Genomic DNA, 19,239 nt, shown 5'->3' on the forward strand with positions numbered 1-19,239 from the left:
CATTGCCGCGCCTTCGAGATCGTAAAGTGGTTCCAGGCGAATGCAAAGCGGTGTTTTTTAAACCTTTGTTTTGTCTTTCTGCAAGCCATTCAAATTATCCCTTAAGCATTTTCAGACATTGTCTTTATAAAAAAAATGTGCTTAAAGTCCATTGCCTTGTGTTTTTGTTAGCTAGTCACATTATGCCCTAAGCAATTTTAGATAGTTTTTGATGAGAAGTGTTTCCATACCATTGTTTGTGTTTTCCCTTGTCAACCCTTCGCCATACTCCATTGCAGTTTAGGGCCCATGGCTGGTCCATGGCATCCCCCACCATCTATTATCACTCATTAAGTATTTTCAGACATTTTCCTTATAACTCCTAAAAAAAAAATTTCGTGAGTAATGCTAAAAAAAACTTTTTGATTGCACTGAAACAAATAAAAAAATTATAGAATATATTTAGGACCATTTAAATGTAAACAATTCAAGTAAGGTGAAACATTAGTTAACAGTGTAGCACTATTAAACATTACTAAGAGTCACCTTTACCCAAAGGTTATTCAAGTCCCTAATTTATCCGAGTATGATGAAATCCTCTGGCTAAGTGTTAGACCAAAAGTACTCCCTCGTCCATATTGCAATAGCTGTTTTCTATTATTCCCCAAATCAAAATATCGAGTCAAAACGTAATTTTGTCCAGCAATTACAGGCAAGTGCTGATTTTGTTATTTCTAAGTACCCCAATGCTGGTCTTTTTTTAGTTGGCGATGCCAACGACCTTAAAATGGATTCCTTTTGTGCTTCACTTAAAGTAAAGCAAATTGTTAAAACACCGACGACTCGGGGAAATACCTCTCTTGATGTTATTTTAACTAATATGTATAATTTTTACAGCCCTCCCTCAACTTTGCCCCCATTAGGTGGGAGTTATCATTTTTCCATTCTTTTGTCCCCCTCCTCAACTTTTAAGCATACTTTCTCAAAGACTTATAGCACTTACCGCCCCCTTCAAAATTCTGGTCTTCTTTCTTTTGGTATGTGGCTGAGTACTGAAGATTGGTCCGACATTTATAGTTTACAAAACCTTGATGAGAAAACAGCCACGTTTCATAAAAAGCTAATTAATAAATATCAAATTTGTTTCCCTGAAAAAAGGTTTAAAATGTGCTCAAGTGACAAACCCTTTATTAATCAAACAATAAAAACACTAATTAGAACCAAATTGAAGCTGTTTAAGAATGGTAAACTCGATCAAGCCAATATATTAAGAAAATCAATTAAAAGAGAAATTCGTAAATTGGCACGATCATACTACAAAAGTAAGATTGAAGAATTGTTCACTAATAAGCCAAAAAACTGGTATTCCGAGGTTAAAAAGCTATGTGTCAGGAGTCTTGACCAGCTTAATTTCAACTTACCAGAGCCCCCTGATGTTACTGCAAATAATCTAAATAAATTTCTTGCTTCCATTGTCCAGAGCCTTCCAGCATTGCCAATCCAATTATCAACAGGAGCCCCATCCCCCTTTTTCCCGACTGTTTCCCCGTCTGAGATTGAAAGAAGAATTGATAAACTAAGAAAGACAAGTGTTTGTCCTTTGGATATCCCGTTTCCCCTTATTAGAGCCTTCGGTGACTTCCTGTCTAAGCCCTTGTCTGTCCTGTTTAACGAAATTACTAAGTCTGGGCAAATTCCAACAATTTGGAAACAGGGTTTTATTACCCCTTTGAAAAAGAAAAATGGGAAGCCTGGCTTTGATGGTGTTCGGCCTATTACGCTTACTCCTATTTTTTCAAAATTGTATGAAGGATTCCTTGCAGATTTGCTAAAGGAAAAAATCCTACCTCTTACTGACCTTAAACAATTTGGAAACCTAAAATCAACTTCTACTTCCCACTACCTCGTTTCTCTTATTGACCACATCGGGAAAATCCTCGAAAAACCTAATTCCTGGCTAAACTTAATTTCTATTGACCTTCAGAAAGCCTTTGACCTTGTTAACCACAATATTTTAATTGAGAAACTAGAAAGCGAGTTCAATATTGATCCCTTACTGGTAAAATTGGTTGCCTCATTTTTAACAAATAGATCACAGGTGGTTAAATACCAGAACCATTACTCAAATCCTCTCCCTATCTACAATGGCATACCCCAAGGAACTCTCCTAGGCCACCTCCTTTTTTCAGTCATGGTTAACAGCCTTGCGAAGGAAGTTCCTGACCGTTGAAAATTTGTTGATGACCTAACGATTGTTGAAAGTTGCTTCAGAAATTTAATAAGCGACCCTATGAGTATTCTCAATGAAATTGGAAGTGAGGCTTTGGACCTAGATATGACCGTAAACCCCTCTAAGTCCATGATAATGCCGATTTGTTTCCTCAAATCCTCGCCCTGTTTTCTTAATCCTATCCCTCCTGAAATTTATGCATCCTCGGTTAAATTACTTGGAGTCACAATTTCGTCAAATTTAAAGTGGGATATCCACGTTAAAGATATCATCCATAAAGCTAATGCGTCTATCGCCCTCCTTAAGCTCCTAAATAAATATAGCGTCCCCCCTTCTCACTCCTTAAGGTTGTACACGTCGTTTGTCCGTCTGCATCTTGAATATGCTTGTCCAGTTTGGCACCCTGGCATCTCCCGTGAAGAATCAGACAAAATTGAGTCAATACAAAAAAGAGCCTTGCGAATAATTTTCAAAGAAGGCAAGGTGCCTTACTCTCTGCTCCTAAAAAAAGCAAGTTTGGAAACCCTTGAGCGAAGGAGGTCGTCGTTGTGCCTCCGTTTTTCAAAAAATGCAATAACGAACCCTCGGACGGCAAGTATTTTCCCCAAACGTCACTCACCATCCAGATTACGACAGCCTCGAGCTGTTTCTGAGCCCATCCCAGTTTTGTCCCCCATTCGTTGCGTTACCTCCAGATATAAAAAAACCTTTGTCCCCTTCATCACAGAAAAAATAAATAAAATAGCCAACTAGTTTCGCCTCCCCCCGTTTTTTTTCTCTTTCATGTGAGGTGCTTTAGGTCGTTGTTCGTTTGATTCGTTTGTTCCCACCGATTGTTTATATGTTCTCTTTTAAACCTTTTCAACGCTAATTTTATCTCACCCTTTTAGTTTTGTTTTATGACTTACCTTTTCAACTTTCTGACATATTGCCGTTTAATTTTTTCTTTTTTTGACAAATGAATGGCTTTGCCTTTCTGATTTAGTTGTTTTTGACATTGTTTAACCAGTTTTTTAGTTGTTGTGCTATTTTTATGATGTGTTTTTATTTTTATGGTTTTATGACTCTGGAATGCGAATTCCGCAATGCGTCCCTCGGGGCTTGTGATAGTTATTTTTTGAAATTAAATATCTTATCTTATCTAAGAACATTAATCCCTCACATAGTTGAAATTTTAAATTAATACCCCTCCCCCCCCTTTTTTTTTTTCTCACTCCACTCTTATCTTATAGTTTGAGTGTTTATTTTGCAATTGTAAACTTTGTAATTCTTGCTAGCTACATTTTTTTTAAATTTGTTTTCCCTGTTTTAACTTTACGAGTTTTTATCGTTTGACTTTTTATTGATTGCAATTTATGATGTTGTACTGACGCTGAAGTGCGAATTCGGCCCTTTTGGGCTTGTGATAGTCGCTTTGTTGAAATAAATATTATCTTATCTTCTTATCTTACTTGATATTAACAAAATATTTTCAAGTACTACCAAAAAGCTTGTCTAATATTATTAAAATCTTAAATTACAGTATCAGAATCTTGCAAGCTGTTTACAGAATCTTGCATCATATTAGCAAAAGTTTAGTTGACATTAGCGTAATATTTTCTCTTGCTACCAAAACTCAATCGGTATTATAAATATTAGTCTTTTTTTGTTTTTCATGGCAATGCGAATGGATTCTTTTTTTTTTAGCAAAATCCAAAAGTAATCTTTTTTTGTGGTGACATTTTACGTAAGACAAAATAATAGTCATGTTTTCTTTTTCAAGATAATGTAATGTGTTAAAAAAAAGCTGTTCCATGCTCTTGAAAAATGAAATAAGAGTGCCCTAAAAATAAAAGAAACTCTACAACGTAATGCAGATGAACATTTTTATGTTATGAACATTTTTGTGTTTAAAGACCATTCGCTTTTCATCGCAGTTTTCGATTCGCAGTTTTTTTTTATTGCTTAACGATATTAATTAAAAAAACAATTTTTACAAAATAAGTTTTTCAATAAAAAGTAAAGAGCTCTATTAAACCAAAAATGAGCGAAGAAAGAATCAAACAATTTAATAAAAGTACCACATATCAGCATCAATGAATAAATTAAATCCAAAACGACCGTAAATCATAATAAATAATCGATTCAAACTCAGAACGAGCAGAAATTAACACAACTAGGGCTCATAACCACCTATGCTTTCTAAAAGCCAGAAAATATTTTCCACTTTACGGAAAAAAATACAAATGTATACGCATTGTGAGTTTAATATACATTTGCTGATATTTATTCCTTAAAATATTAATTAATTGTTTATTTATTAAAGTTATTGAAGTGAAAAGATTAAATTTTTTCTTTTTTAAGCAGAGATAATAGTAGAAGTAAGTAGCCACGGCAGTTTGAACTTAATACCCTTAGTCATTCTTTGTATATTGCTAATGTGTCTTATTGGCAGCCTGCATACATACAACACGTTTTGATTTAATTTTAAAGCAGCATTTAGTTTTAAGCGTAATAGGCAAAAAACGTAACTGCCGGGGGATGACCCAATAAACCTAGAGATATAATTACTAGACCATTCAGCTATTTTTAAAATTTGGTTGTCTTAAAATTTTGATTAGGTGTGTTTGGGAAAACTGTGAGTAAAAGAAAAGGGCTGATTGTCTTCTAGTCACTTCTGACTCTTAAAGGGGATACTAGAACTTTTATTTCCAATTAAGTTTGCTTCTTTAAATCATTAATAATTTAAAACATTAATTTTTAAAAATTATGAATGATTACTATCTATAATAGAGCAGCGCTGCCTATGATCTTATGCGCCCTATATTTCTTGTATACACTTTTAATACCTGCATCCATATAGTTTTTTCGTTTAATTAAACTCCTCCTAAATATTCCCTAAGACTTTCAAATTAATTGTTTTAGTGTCATTTGTTACAGTAACCGTAGAAGCAGCATTACAAGAATATATACAGTATCTTCTGGCTAGTTCCAAATCCGCCAGAACTTACCCTGAAAGGTCCAACTTAATAATGCATGCCGTTATTGTGATAAGGCTTTGTCATTCTTCTGACAATCTATATGATCATAGTTCTTTTTTATTTAGTAAAACATCTGCCTAAATATTCCTTAAAATCTTGGTCTTATTACCTTTAGCATATATAGTAGCAAAAGCTTTGATAGCAGTTGCAGTATCTGTAGCAGTATGCACATAGCAACTTTGATTTTTTTTCAACATCTCCTTCAAAACACGATGTAAGTTTCTACTTAATACTATAACCGTTCGATAAGTATTTCTGATACATCTTCTTGACAACCTATATGAGCATTGTGTGTTTCGATTTAGTTCAATACAGTTTCAATACAGTCCAAAATTTTGCCTTAATATCCTAAGCTTTAGTAGCAGTAGTAAAAGCACCAGTAGTTATAATGATGGCAGTGATAGTAGTAGCAGTCGAATTAAGAGCAGTAGTTTTGTTTTCATTAGCAGTAGCAGCATTAATTTTAACAGCAGCAGTAGTCATAAGCGTAGAAGCATTAGCATTATGACGCAAATATTGTCTTTTGGTTAGTTCAACATCCCCCACAACAAGCCTTGTAACAACACAAGCATTATATATAAGAGGGGGTTTGTCCCCTCGTAAATACCTCGCTCTTCACACTAAATTTTAAGTTTTGTCCCCGTTCTTTAAGAAAGACCCCTGAATCAGAAAGGCCGTAGAATAAATAGTTGAAATTACTAAAAATAATTTCGCATAAATACCTCGCTCTTTATGCTAAAGTATTTTTAGAACATCTCGTATGCGTAATAATCTCTGTTCGTTTTAAGTTTTAATGCTTCTCCTTACTTTCAATTGAAAAACTTTTTCATGTTTATATTTTCATTGTTTTTTTTTAATAGTAATGCTAGAAAATCCTGCTCCCTTTTCATTGAATTTCTCTTCCCCCCATGAAATATTCTTCCAAGGAAATATCCTCCCATATAGCCCTCTCCCCTGAACCCCACACCCAAAACAAAAAAAAAACCCTGAAAACGTCGGTACACTTCCCAATAACCATTACTGTATGTAAACATTGGTCAAAGTTTGTAACTTGCAGCCCCTCCCCCAGGGACTTTGGCGGGGGGGTAAGTCATCCCCAAAGACATAGTTGTTATGGTTTTCAACTATGCGAAACAAAATGGCTATTAAAAAATTTTGATCCGTTGAATTTATGAAAAAAAATGAGCGTAGGAGGGGGCGTAGGTGCCTTCCAATTTTTTTGGTCACTTAAAAAGGGCACTAGAACTTTTCATTTCCGTTAGAATGAGCCCTCTTGCGACATTCTAGGACCACTTGGTCGATATGATGACCCCTGGGAAAAAAAAACAACAAACAAACAAATAAACACGCACCCGTGATTTGTCTTCTGGCAAAAAATACGAAATCCCACATTTTTGTAGATTGGACCTTAAAATTTTTTGTACAGGGTTCTCTGATACGCTGAATGCAATGGTGTGATTTTCGTCAAGGTCCTTTGACTTTTAGGGGGTATTTCCCCCTGCTTTCCAAAATAAGGCAAATTTTCTCAGGCTCATAACTTTTGATGACAAAGACTATACTTATATATTTAAAATCAGCATAAAAATCCGATTCTTTTGATATATCTTTTAGCATCGAAATTCCGTTTTTTAGAGTTTCGTTTACTATTGAGCCGGGCCGCTCCTTACTACAGTTCGTTACCACGAACTGTTTGATTATCCATTGCAATGAAATTGTCGATATGTCTTTTTGATAACCTGCAAATTCATACACTTCTTAAATTTTTCATTTTAGTGTTCTTAGCCATACAAGTAGTTACAATACAAGTAGTAGCTGGAGCAATGAAAAAGCACCAACAATTTGTGGAACGTTTCATTGAGAACAAGAATTCAATACATAATGCTCTCAAATTTACAAACCTATGGAAAGTTTTACTTCAGCTTTAGTAGAACATATTCTTTATCATCTGGACCATTTTGTACAGTTCGAGCAAGCAAAAGCCATTTCTGATGATAAAGGTTACACTAAATGTTCTATGGAAGCATTAGAAATAAAAAAAAAACATAATTTCGCTGGTTCACCAATTAATAGAGATGCTGGTAATATAAACATTGATCCTACTTAAGATATTAATTTTAAAAATGAACCAATTTTCAAAAACAAAGTCTTGCAAAACGTCCCAGGGATTAATTCAAATAACAAAGATGGCAGTATCAAAAGCTTTTCATAAAATTATGTCACAATAATATAATCTAGTTCAAAAATCTTTAATCCAGATACTTTTCTGAATTCATGAAGGTAGCTGCCAATTGTATATGTGAGTAATTATATGTTACATATTTTATGTTAGTCTCTTTAAGGTATATATATATTTAGTTATATTTTTTATTTCTAGTTTCTAGCTTCTTGGGTTTTTTCTATGCTTAAGACACCTTGTTGTATACGGTGAAATATTCGTTTGATTTTTGTTCTTTTCGTTTTCACTTATGGACCATAGACCCGTTTGTCATCTTTATTTTCATTTCTTTGTTTTTTTCATGGCTGGCCAGTTCGGCTTTAGATCTTTTATTCGTCAAGTGTTGGGGCTAGTTGCATTCCATCACTTTTGACTCTTGAAAAGAGACTAGAGCTCTTAATGATGGCATTACAACTTCCAATTTAAAATTAAATGATCACTTTCTAAAGTCTATACGACAAGCTATTCTGCAAAAACCTTGCAAGCCACCAGGGCTTAACTTAAAACCCTTGCCCAAGGGCTCTGGGTGGTTGTGTCAACCCTGGATGCACTGTAATATATTCTTTAAACTTTTTTGAACAAAATGGCTATATCACAATTCCAGTCACATGTGTATGCTGAAAACATATCGTTGGGGGGATGGAGTAGTTGCCCTCCATCACTTTTGACTCTTAAAAGGGAAGTGGAAATTTTGACTTTTTAAAATGGAATTAAAATTCCTAGAAACTTTCAAACTTCCCATTTTCAACCAAATGAGCCTTTTCTAAAGTTTGAACCCATCCCTTCCAGAAAAAACTTAAATTCCCACAAGGCATGGCTTACAGATTCTGCCCCCAGGCGCTGGAAGTTTGTTTCAGCCCTAAAAGATACGTTGTATGATCATTGGACTATTTTGAATGAAATGACTATCTCAAAATTTTAATTGGATACATTTTGGAAAATATGGAATGTCTGGGAGGGGGTAGCAGCCTTCAGCATGGGTGCTGGTAAGGGGGGTTAGGGGGCTTTGATCTCCCTGGAAATTTGTTACCATAAAGTAATTATAAGGAAACCAAGGGAAAGAGAGCAGAGTAAGGAAAAACAATGGAAAAAATGTGTGTTACCCCATTGTTGGCTGCCTGTCTGTAGATTTTAAACCTTTTTTATCAATGAAATTATATAAAGAATCATTCATTTAATTGACACTATTTTGTAGAATTATACTTTCCTTGCAACAGTCGAGGGCTGTTTCGAGTGCCTATGATTATCCGAGAATGCCCTTTTTATTTTACTTGTGATTGCATTTTGTTTTACGGTATCACATTATTTTTATTGTGTAATATGATATATCAACCGGCAATGTGTTACCACCAGCAGTAGCAAAAGCTTGTCTTCGTCATCAGCTATCAGTTTTAGGCTTGCATTATCTTTGAATTTTAAATATCCAACGTCCTGCTGGTGAAAATTTCTTAGGGTTCCAATGGAGTTTAATCTCAGACTTTCGCAATAAAGTACTTGCAAAATACGATATATGACAGTGTGTATCTCAAAGTTTGTTGTTGTTCGAAACAAGATGAAGATACACAAATGTGTGCTTCAAACCGTGATTTTGCTTCAAAAAATCGTGAAAACATCCAAATCCATATTTTAATACGTGCTGTTAGTAGTATCAAAATAACAGGTCGTGCCCCTCCAGAGAAAAAGGGTCGGTATGATTCATCTGAAAATATTCAAAATGGCGTACTTGTTGCTGCAACTACCGGAATTAATGGTGCCTCATAGGAAAATCCTCATACCATTATCCCATTCAATACGGACCCAAAAATTCAATAAAGAAGACCCCACCGATGGGAAAAATATTAAGCCATATGGAAGTAAACTTTGTGCTAAAGCATTTTATATCATTTCAATTATCAAGGTATATGAGAATTCATACGGGAAAAAACCGTTGACTGCAGTACTATTGGGTTAATACGTATTAGCACGCTCATAGCCACTACTCTCTTCTTCCTTAGTGGTTTAAGACCACGAAGAAGGTTTAACGGGAATTCCCCAGGGTTATTTTCCAAGAGGTTGGTCCAACTGCAGCCAACTGGAGTACTAACCGCTCTTGTAGGCTTAATACGTACCTGCTTAGCCATAAACCGGTACACAAGATTCGCTTGGGGGTACTAACCCCTCTTACGGGCTCAATTCTTACAAGCGCAGCTCTATCATTTCTGCACTTGCATAATAATCTGGACAGATAATGAAAGTTCTATAGCAGAAGGCTATAGAAAAAACAGTTGGTATGCATTAAAACCATTGTGTTAGTTCCGTGAATTTATTGGCACCATTCCGACAATACACATAGCACGATGATTTGAGTTGACTGCTAAGCAGCTTTCGATGAAGTTGCATAATATTTCAAGCACTGCACCTGGCCATATGGACAGATAATGACAGTATCGTGTACCTGATTTTAACCTTGAGCTAGGGTATAAAAATTAATAAAAAGACCATTATAATACCATTAGTTGAACGGAGATTAAACACTGAACAAATATGTCTTATAAAAGAAATTTAGATGCGGATCCAGATGTGCCATTATAACAGGTTAGGAATCTAAGTATTTTTGTTGTTGTATGCTTAGTCGAGTGGTTTGTTTTTCCTACAGTTTTGTTTTGTAAAAACATTTTTGCAATCCCTTTAGTTACTGAATTTTTTGGTGACTGTATGTCATTTATCATCTTTAATTTAAAAAACTCCCCTCCCTGCTAGCCGTTCTTGAATTTTTTATGTCAATCCGCGTTTTATTTTTGAACTTGGACCTTCACATGACTTGTAGTAGTAAAATATGCACTATGAGCACGATGGCTTTCCCATAATACAGGACTTTTTTCTGGTTCTTGATATTAGAGAAATGGATAGACGCGGTATCAGAATTAGAATGGTAGGGCCTCATATTTCACAGGGGTAGGGGGAAGCTGTTTAAGGGTGATCAACTTTTTTTGGAACCTGGAAATTTTTATACTTTTTTTCATGTCTTAAAATGTCATTACACGTACTTATTACGAAAGATATTCACTTGTGATATTTTCCAAATACGAAATGAAAAGGGTAGGGGAGCTTGGGGCTGACCCGGACGTTTTTTCTTTGCGTCCTTCTAGAAGTTTTTTGACCCGGTCGTTTAAATCAGTTCAATGTAAGTTCAGGAATTCTGCACCATCAAGAATTTTTCCCGATTTTGATCTTCGCAGGTTTTTTTCTGAAATAGTTTAAAAAACAAAACAAAAATCGTCCGGAACATCCCAAGGCACCTCAGCTCTTTTTGTACCACCTATCGAAACTGGGCAAGTAAACCTTACGATAATATCTTCTTTTGATTCTGAAGCCTTTTCAAAAGGATGAGTAAAAACGAACTTTGTCCCTTTTTTTAGAAATATCACCTCCATCTCATCATCACGAACTCCTACTACACGTTCAATATAAAAACATTTCTGTTCCCGACGACGAATATCACGAGCACAAACTCATCAGCAACTGAACTATTTATACTATACAGATTTTTTGTTTCAATTTCTTCAAGATTTAAAGAATCATTAGAACTATCATTCATGAATAGACATTCTTGTAACTTATAAAGTCTTCACCCCGGTCAGCCACGCTCAGATTTCTTGCTTTCTTTGAAAGGATGGTGACAATTTTTTTTCTGAGATTTTTTTTTCTATTTTCTACCATTCGCTTTAGTTTTTTCTCTTCCTCTATATCTGTAAGTATTCTAGTTCTTTCTCTTGAATTTACTCCTCTACCATTAGAAATTGTGGATGGCACACGGGGAAATGATCGTAGTTGCTCTAGAGTTACATAAAATACTACAGAAGGCTCATTTTTTTGTCAGGACCTTGGTCTGGCTCAGGTGGATCGGGCTCAGCAAGTTGAGGATGGCTATCCAGCAATGGACTATGCGTTATTGAAGCAGCAGAAAATTCGGCACGGCAAAAAGTGTTGCGGTCGAACGGACACATTCCGGGCTTTCCAAAGCAAGCCAAAGTTTTACTCACTCAAGCTAAACATCTTGAGGTTTGGAACACGGATGAGTTCTCTTACCTCACATTTGGACATACTTTGGCCTGGACAAAATATCAACCACTCATTAATGTTGCTTCTGAACGCTGTTTTAAAGGGCTATAGACGAAACATATTAAAGGTAAAAGCAATGCGAGCAGTGAGGTTGGGAGATATTTAAGATTACCCCATTTTCTTTGTAGTAGTTGACTACTTGGATGTCTAGGTGACTGTCATGATTGCCCAGTAACAGTAAAGATTGTATACTTCTTTGATGGTTTGGTGTGCTTAACAAAATGTTTCATTGTTTCTAAAAAGATTTCAGAATTAATCCTACTACTTGGATGAGATAGTCTCAAAGTACCCAGGAGGCCCATCTTTCAGCATCTGTGGTTGGAAATTAACCCTTTAACAACAAAACTGAAAGTACCTGACTAACTGTCACACTGACAAAATAGACCATGGATAAATTTTTAACACGTTCTGCTGATGGCTTTTAGGCTATTTGCTTCTGGCAATTCTTGGCATTTACTATAGGAGTAGGTAATACAGTTGGGAAACCTTTTTCGTTGGTGTAGCCAACGAAAAAGGTTTCGTTTTTGAAGGTGATATCTATTTTGAAAGGTGACTTTATTCCATTAAGATTATCAGACTCAGGAATTCCCACTATGACCAAGTTACGTCGCATTTCTTCCCGCAATTGCTTCTCCTTTTCAACTAATAGAAGAGTTTCGTTTGGGTTGGTTGCCCAGACTGCAGTGGGTATACTTGCACCAAGACCGGCTGCTCCATTTTGTGCCACATGGGAATACAGTTTTTGATCGCCGGAATTTGTAGTTGATCGTCCCTGTTCATTTGGATTGACGGTTTTCGTGCCTAACTTTCCTAACTTTTAGCTGCAGATGGGCTACATTCCGGTTAAAGCAGGATGAACATTTGTATCGAAACAAGATTGATTTTCGGTCATGAAGTTTCATCGAGAGGACAATATCGGGGTTTGTTCCTCGGCAGAAGGCATGCTCCGACTCACTACAGAAGAAACAGTGAAATGATGTGCTGGCTTCAGACTGGGTGTGGCAATAACTGCAAGGTTCGCTATGCGATTGTGTGGTAGGGGTTTCATGAACCAAAGGACTTTTACCAATGATCGAGGGTTCATCGTTGTCTGAAGACTGCTTTGAAGCAGTAGATACAGTAATAGAGCCATGGTTATGCTGCCTTTGGCTGTTCGGAGTTCCGACTGCTGCCGCTTTTGGTGTGTTAGTTACTTCTTTGCATTGATGACATCGCCACTTCCCCGATAATTTTTCAGTAGCTTCCTTGCCGTAGGTGACAGACGCACAGGAGAAATAAAACCACTTCGCACAGGTACGGCATTGAATTCCGCCTTGAGCTCTTGTAACGTTTTTCTTACATCTGGGATATGGATCACCGGTCATTTCTCAGAAAGCTCGTGTATACGGTTATTTCACTATTACGCAATCAGTCCGCTAGCAAGCATAAGTCGCTACCTATAGGACAAGTTAATAATAATCCAAGGATGTCTATTTCAAGTGCGCGCACCGAACGATGATCGAATGCTCAAGTTACTGAAATCACCCAGGAACAAAGGAAGTGTAAGGACCCCCTCACCTATTCCCCGCAATTTACAGGTAAATGAATACCGGCGGATACAATACGGCACTTCTGGTGGGGGGGGGGGTCCTTCCCCTCTTCTGCTTGTTCTGAGAACAAATCAGCACCTTAACGAAAGGAACGAAGATGCCGCTCTGTGACTTTGGCAATATAGATGACGGGCTAGTCTACTTGAGAAAAAAGATGACGCTAATAGAAATACCCAGAGTTATAATTTTGTGGTAATGAAGAAATGATTAGTCCTCGGAATGAACAATAGAAACTTATTAATTGCCTAATAATTTACTAGGGACAAGGCCATATCTTGGAGTGAAGCAAAAGCCATGAGCAATACACACACCCGTAGCAACTTTTTTGAACTCTGAAAGAGAAAAACAAAAACAAAGAAAATGGAATAATTTGGATAAAAAAAAGCCCTGAAATACACTTTTAGACAAAATAAATTATAAGCAAGCGGTAATCAAATTATATTGACAACTACTTATGAAGCAGAGGAATATAAAATGTATTGAAAAATTAAGGAAGGCTCGAGAACTTAATCAATATCTGACACAGGCAAGGGTGGGGGAAATTCAACATAAAAATCTAATCAATCGGCAAGCAACTTATACTGACAAAACTTATAAACGAAAGGAACACACAATTATGACTCTGAGTCTAATTCCTCAGGTTGGATAGTTGGCATTTTAACTGGGTCAAAGCATTCATCTATATACTTCGCCCATTGTAAATTTTTAGACTTTTTAACGTTTAACTACTTTTTGACGCCTCATTGGACATGACGAGTTTCTGCAACTTTCTTAACTGTCACTTTAAATGTTTTTAGCTTGTACCCTAATGAGAAAAGTTTCCTCCTTCTTTTATACCAAGCTCCGCCGGTAGGTCTGTCGATATACTGAACCCCGTCTTCTTAAGTTTTCCACAATCCTTCATGATCACCGACCAGTTGAAGCCATCTAGGCTTACAAAAATAGGCTTTATAACTTTTTTTTCACTGTTTCCCACTTTGGAGAATCAGACCACTCTGGTTCTGGTCGACTAGATTTCTTTGAAATATAGTAAATGGCACTCGTACGTATTTGGTTAGCGTTTGATATTCCAAGCTTAGCCTCAAAAAATGAGGCCACAGGCTGCTGAAGATTTTCTGGGCCTTGTGAAGCTTCAATTCCGTGTTTAATGATATTATTTTTTTCTTGCATATTGTACTGTTCGCAAAGTAGAAGTCTTTACTTGGAAGAGATCAGTCTTGAGCTATTTATTTTCTGTTCTGAGTAGTTTATTTTCAGTCTGTAACTTCAAAATCAACCATAGTATTTCGTCCATCCGCCGGTCAAAATGCTCTTTTGTTACTGCCATTACTAAATTCTGACGATAATGCCCCTTTGCCTATCTAATTTATTAAAAAATTATCAAGTGAAACTTACTCACAAGGGCCCTGTTTTGTGATAAAACCAGTTATTACTAGGGCCCGCTTTCATCAAATGCAAATCTGAAATCCTGTTCAATCAAGCTGTTTTCAATGAAAAAACACTGTATCCTAGGTACTTGGCTATAGTTTTACCTTATATTTTATTTTTGACTAATAAACTACGCCGGAGTGAAAACTAAGAAAGGTGGGAAGGCATCATGAGCAGATGAAGGGGATCGGTTTAGGAGGAACTGAAAGTGATCCTTCCATCTTGCTGAGCGTTTTTTTTTGACAACTAATGATTTTTCCTGATCTGTTTTTGACTATATCTGAGACAGCAGCTTTCTTACCGACGGATTCCTTCAGGATCAGGTAGAGCTTGTGGATGTCATGTAAACGTGCTGCTCTCTAACGACTCGACAGTATCTTCCCACATTTGGTGGCGGTCCATACGAACAGAGCGTTTTACCTGTCTGCGTAACTCCTTTGTTTCTTCTTTAGGGCCGCCCATCTTTTGTCTTCGCTCACCGACTATTGACAGGGTCCATTAAATGACAAATCATTCACATAGCTCGAGATAAGAGTTACTTTCAGCAAAGCACAAATTGAGTTTTTGTTTCTAGAAGAAACAAGGGGTGTTAGCCTTACTCCTCATTAAATAAAAAAAAACAAGTTTTTTTAACTGAAAGTAAGGAGCGACATTAAAACTTAAAACGAACAGAAATTACTTCGTATATGAAAGAGGCTGCTTCCTCATCAACGCCCCGCTCTTTACGCAAAAGTTTGACTCTGTCTATCAATTCTTCTTTTTAAAACAGTAAAAAACTTTAGCGTAAAGAGCGGGGCGTTGATGAGGAAGCAGCCTCTTTCATATACGAAGTAATTTCTGTTCGTTTTAAGTTTTAATGTCGCTCCTTACTTTCAGTTAAAAAAACTTGTTTTTTTTTATTTAATTTCTGAACGTTTTTGAATCAATGCATGTTTTGATTTTGGCTCTCCGAAGAGGAATAATTAAAACGAAATTTGCATTTTTTTTTTTTTTTGGCTAAATGGCTTTCTCATAATTTTGATCGAATGATTTTGAGAAAAAAGAGCGGGGGAGGAAGCCTAGTTGCCCTCCGATTTTTTGGTTAATTAAAAAGGCAACTAGAACTTTTAATTTTTTACGAATATTTTTATTAGTAAGAGATTTACGTAACTTATAAATTAGCTTACGTAAAGAACTTTTGTATTCTCATATTTTTATTACATATATGAGGGGGTTCACCCCCTTGTCAGATCCTCGCTCTTTACAATAAAAGCTTAAATTTTGTCCCAATTCATTAAGAATGACCCCAGAATCACAAAAGCCGTAGAATAAATAGTTGAAATTACTAAAAATACTTTAACATAAAGAGCGAGGTATTAGGAGGAGGTGAGCCCCTCAAATGGGTAATAATTTATGTTTGTTTTAAGTTTTAATGCTGTTCCTTACTTCCAGGTGAAAGTACTTTTTCATATTTATTTTTTCATTGTGTTTTTAAATAATGCTAGTAAATCCTGCGCTCCCTTCATGGAGATTTTCATCCCCCATGACAAATCATCGATGGAAAGTTCCCCCAGCATATCCCCTTCTTCTCAACCCCTCCCCCAACCAAAAAAATCCTCCTGAAAACGCCTGTACACTTCCCAATAACCATTACTATATGTAAGCATTGGTCAAAGTTTGTAACTTGTTGCCCCTCCCATGGGGACTGTGGGGGAGTAAGTCGTCCCTAAAGACATAGTTATAAGGTTTTTCGACTACGCTGAATAAAATGGCTATCTCAGAATTTTGATCCGTTGACTTTGGTAAAATAATTAGCGTGGGAGGGGGCCTAGGTGCCCTCCAATTTTTTTGGTCACTTAAAAAGGGCACTAGAACTTTTCATTTCCGTTAGAATGAGCCCTCTTGCAACATTCTAGGACAACTGGGTCGATACGATCACCCCTGGGAAAAAAAAAAAAAAAAAAAAAAAAAAAAAAAAAAAAAAAAAAAAAAAACAAATAAACACGCATCCGTGATCTGCCTTCTGGCAAAAAATACAAAATTCCACATTTTTGTAGATAGGAGCTTGGAACTTCTACAGTAGGGTTCTCTGATACGCTGAATCTGATGGTGTGATTTTCGTTAAGATTCTATGACTTCTAGGGGGCGTTTCCCCCTGTTTTCTAAAATAACGTAAATTTTCTCAGGCTCGTAACTTTTGATGGGTAAGACTAGACTTGATGAAACTTATATATTTAAAATCAGCATTAAAATGCGATTCTTTTGATGTAGGTATTGGTATCAAAATTCCATTTTTTAGAGTTTTGGTTACTATTGAGCTGGGTCGCTCCTTACTACAGTTCGTTACCACGAACTGTTTGATTATAAGTTTTTGATAACTCAAACGATGATACCAAAAAAATAGAATCATGCACTAAAACACAAAAAAATTGCTCGAACAGGGATTCAGTATTAAAACCGCATCGAACTTTCATTCACTGAATTCAGGCCACAGGTGTCACAATTTCCTTTTAGTGTATCTTTGTTACTTTTTTCACAGTGTTACAACAACAGGAGATGGAACTTACTAAAACCAGACTTTTTGTAAGCTCAAAAAGCCTTTTGTTTAGTTCCAATTTGAAAGTCTGGTTAATATATGAATATTGATAATTTGGGTCAATTTGAGTAAGTTCAATTTGGTGGATTCCACAGCCTATTTACCACCTATTATATTTAAATAAGTATTGGTAAACCTTAGATGGCGCTAAAAAAGGAACCGCTAAACGATTTTCCGAAGATATGGCTGAAAACTTACTGTTATGAACTGCCACAACTAGTCCGGATTTTACATAGGTCTAATCTACAAGACTTGAGTGTCTCTTTTTTTGACACTGGCAAATATAGCTTCTCAGTTATCTATGTGAAGCTTTTTAACTTGGATTTATTTGCAAGATTGCCTATACTACAAAAATAGTCTAGTTCCTGTTCATTCTACATAAAGATGTCCTTGACAGTTAGCATTTTATTAAGGTAGGGCATAATTTAGGCTACTCGCATGTGTAATTGTAGTTAAACTTTGTAGAGTGAAAATTATATTCATAAATATATAAGCTACACTACTGGATTCTGTTGACATAGCCTTGGGACAAGGTGAACACAATAAGATTATTTGACTCCTTTTCTTGTGCTTTTTCCAACTAGGCCCTATAATGATCAATTCACTTGCAAATGCATCCTCCTTGACAGCTCATACAAATATCTGGTAATGTATACCTCAATTACTCTTACCTAGCCACAGGGCCAAGGCCTACATTAGCCTAATACCCTAACTTGCTCTTCAGAGTAAATTAAGATCCATCTTGATTGGTAAATTGGTCCAAAATTGATGATCAAACATCAAATGCATCCCACTGGCACTTTCAGGGAATCCAATTCTATTCAAGATCTAGTAACTTCTTGAAAGCTTCATTGTTGGATGCTGAGACTGTTGTATCTGAGGAACAAGGGTAAAAAAAAATCAAGCAAAATTAGGTATATAAAACTAAAACCTTCACACCTTTGTTACCAAAGAGGAATTAAGAAGAATTGTATATAGCCTATCAATGAATAGCTAAAAATCTAAGCTATGCATCAATATGGTTGTTGCTAAAATTATTTAAGACCAAACACTTGAAATTACTAGTTTATTGACTTACCTACTAGGACCTCTTGGAAATATCAATTTTACTATTTGTTATGTACTATAATCTTGTTGGTAATATAGTAACTTTGGTTGGTTCTCAATCGTACTGAAGGTAGGATTCAAATGCCTGAACAGGAGCAAGAGCTTGGCTACTACTATATTTTATTTTGGTAAAATTCTAGTTAATTGACTTCTTGCTATCTCAGAAACAGTTTAGGTTAGGAAAATGAGACTTTCAGGGATGAATCTACAGATTAAAGTATGTCCTGGGAAGGTATTTTGAAGCAACTACCTCCACTCCTTCTCCCTCTAGAGGGCCCTGACCTTTGATGACCTTTAAAAGTATGTGTGCTATAAATGTGAGACCTTGCAAAATAGATCTTCTGCTTAATTGAAGTACAAAAAAAATTGTTTTCAGCTTCATAACTTTGCTCAATTCCATTTTATAAGGTTTTAAAGATATGCAAATACATTTCCTAAATTTTGAAAAAGAAACATTGATATGGCTCAAAATTCTACTCAAATAACAGGAATTGCATTTTCAGATGCTTTTGCATTTTCAGAATTAAAGGCATAGAAAAAGCAACTAGTAACTGAAAATTAAGGTAAAATGTTGTTTTGTCAAAATTTCAATACATATAGACCTGTCATGTCAGCAAATTCCAGAGCCCCCCAGAGGGAGAAGGAGTGGAGGCGGTTACTTTAAAATACCTTCCCGGGACATACTTTGGCCTGTAGACCCATCTCTGAAAGTTTCATTTTCCTAACCTAAACCCTTTCTGAGATAGCAAGAAGTCAATTAACTAGAATTTTACCTTTATTTTATATAACTAAACTAGAAACATAAATACATCAAAATATACCCAACTGAACTTGAAATTCAACTGCCCTGATGAAATCACTCCTCTAATTTATATATACCCAAACTGACATACCCAAACAAAACCCACAAGATATTCCCAGAAAATGATAAAATGCCCCAGAAACTAAAGTGAAAGTGACACTTGCATATATTTAGAATCTACTTAACCTGGCAT

At 36.0% G+C, this 19,239-nt stretch overlaps 1 protein-coding gene across 2 annotated transcripts in view; it reads left to right on the forward strand.

The window, feature by feature from the left end:
- Window positions 1-9,974: 9,974 nt before the first annotated feature.
- The window catches only part of LOC136032698 (phosphoenolpyruvate carboxykinase, cytosolic [GTP]-like), a 102,718-nt gene continuing 93,453 nt past the window's right edge, over window positions 9,975-19,239 (forward strand). The window contains exon 1 of one of the 2 annotated variants that reach the window (XM_065713002.1): window positions 9,975-10,018. In XM_065713002.1, coding sequence (XP_065569074.1) covers window positions 9,990-10,018 — 29 coding nt within the window. In that variant the 5' untranslated portion in view covers window positions 9,975-9,989. Of the gene's footprint in view, window positions 10,019-17,307; window positions 17,551-19,239 lie in introns of those variants that run through there. The other variant, XM_065713001.1, reaches the window with a different exon arrangement.

Source organism: Artemia franciscana, chromosome 11 (genome assembly GCF_032884065.1).
Source record: "Artemia franciscana chromosome 11, ASM3288406v1, whole genome shotgun sequence".
Lineage (NCBI taxonomy): Eukaryota > Metazoa > Arthropoda > Branchiopoda > Anostraca > Artemiidae > Artemia > Artemia franciscana.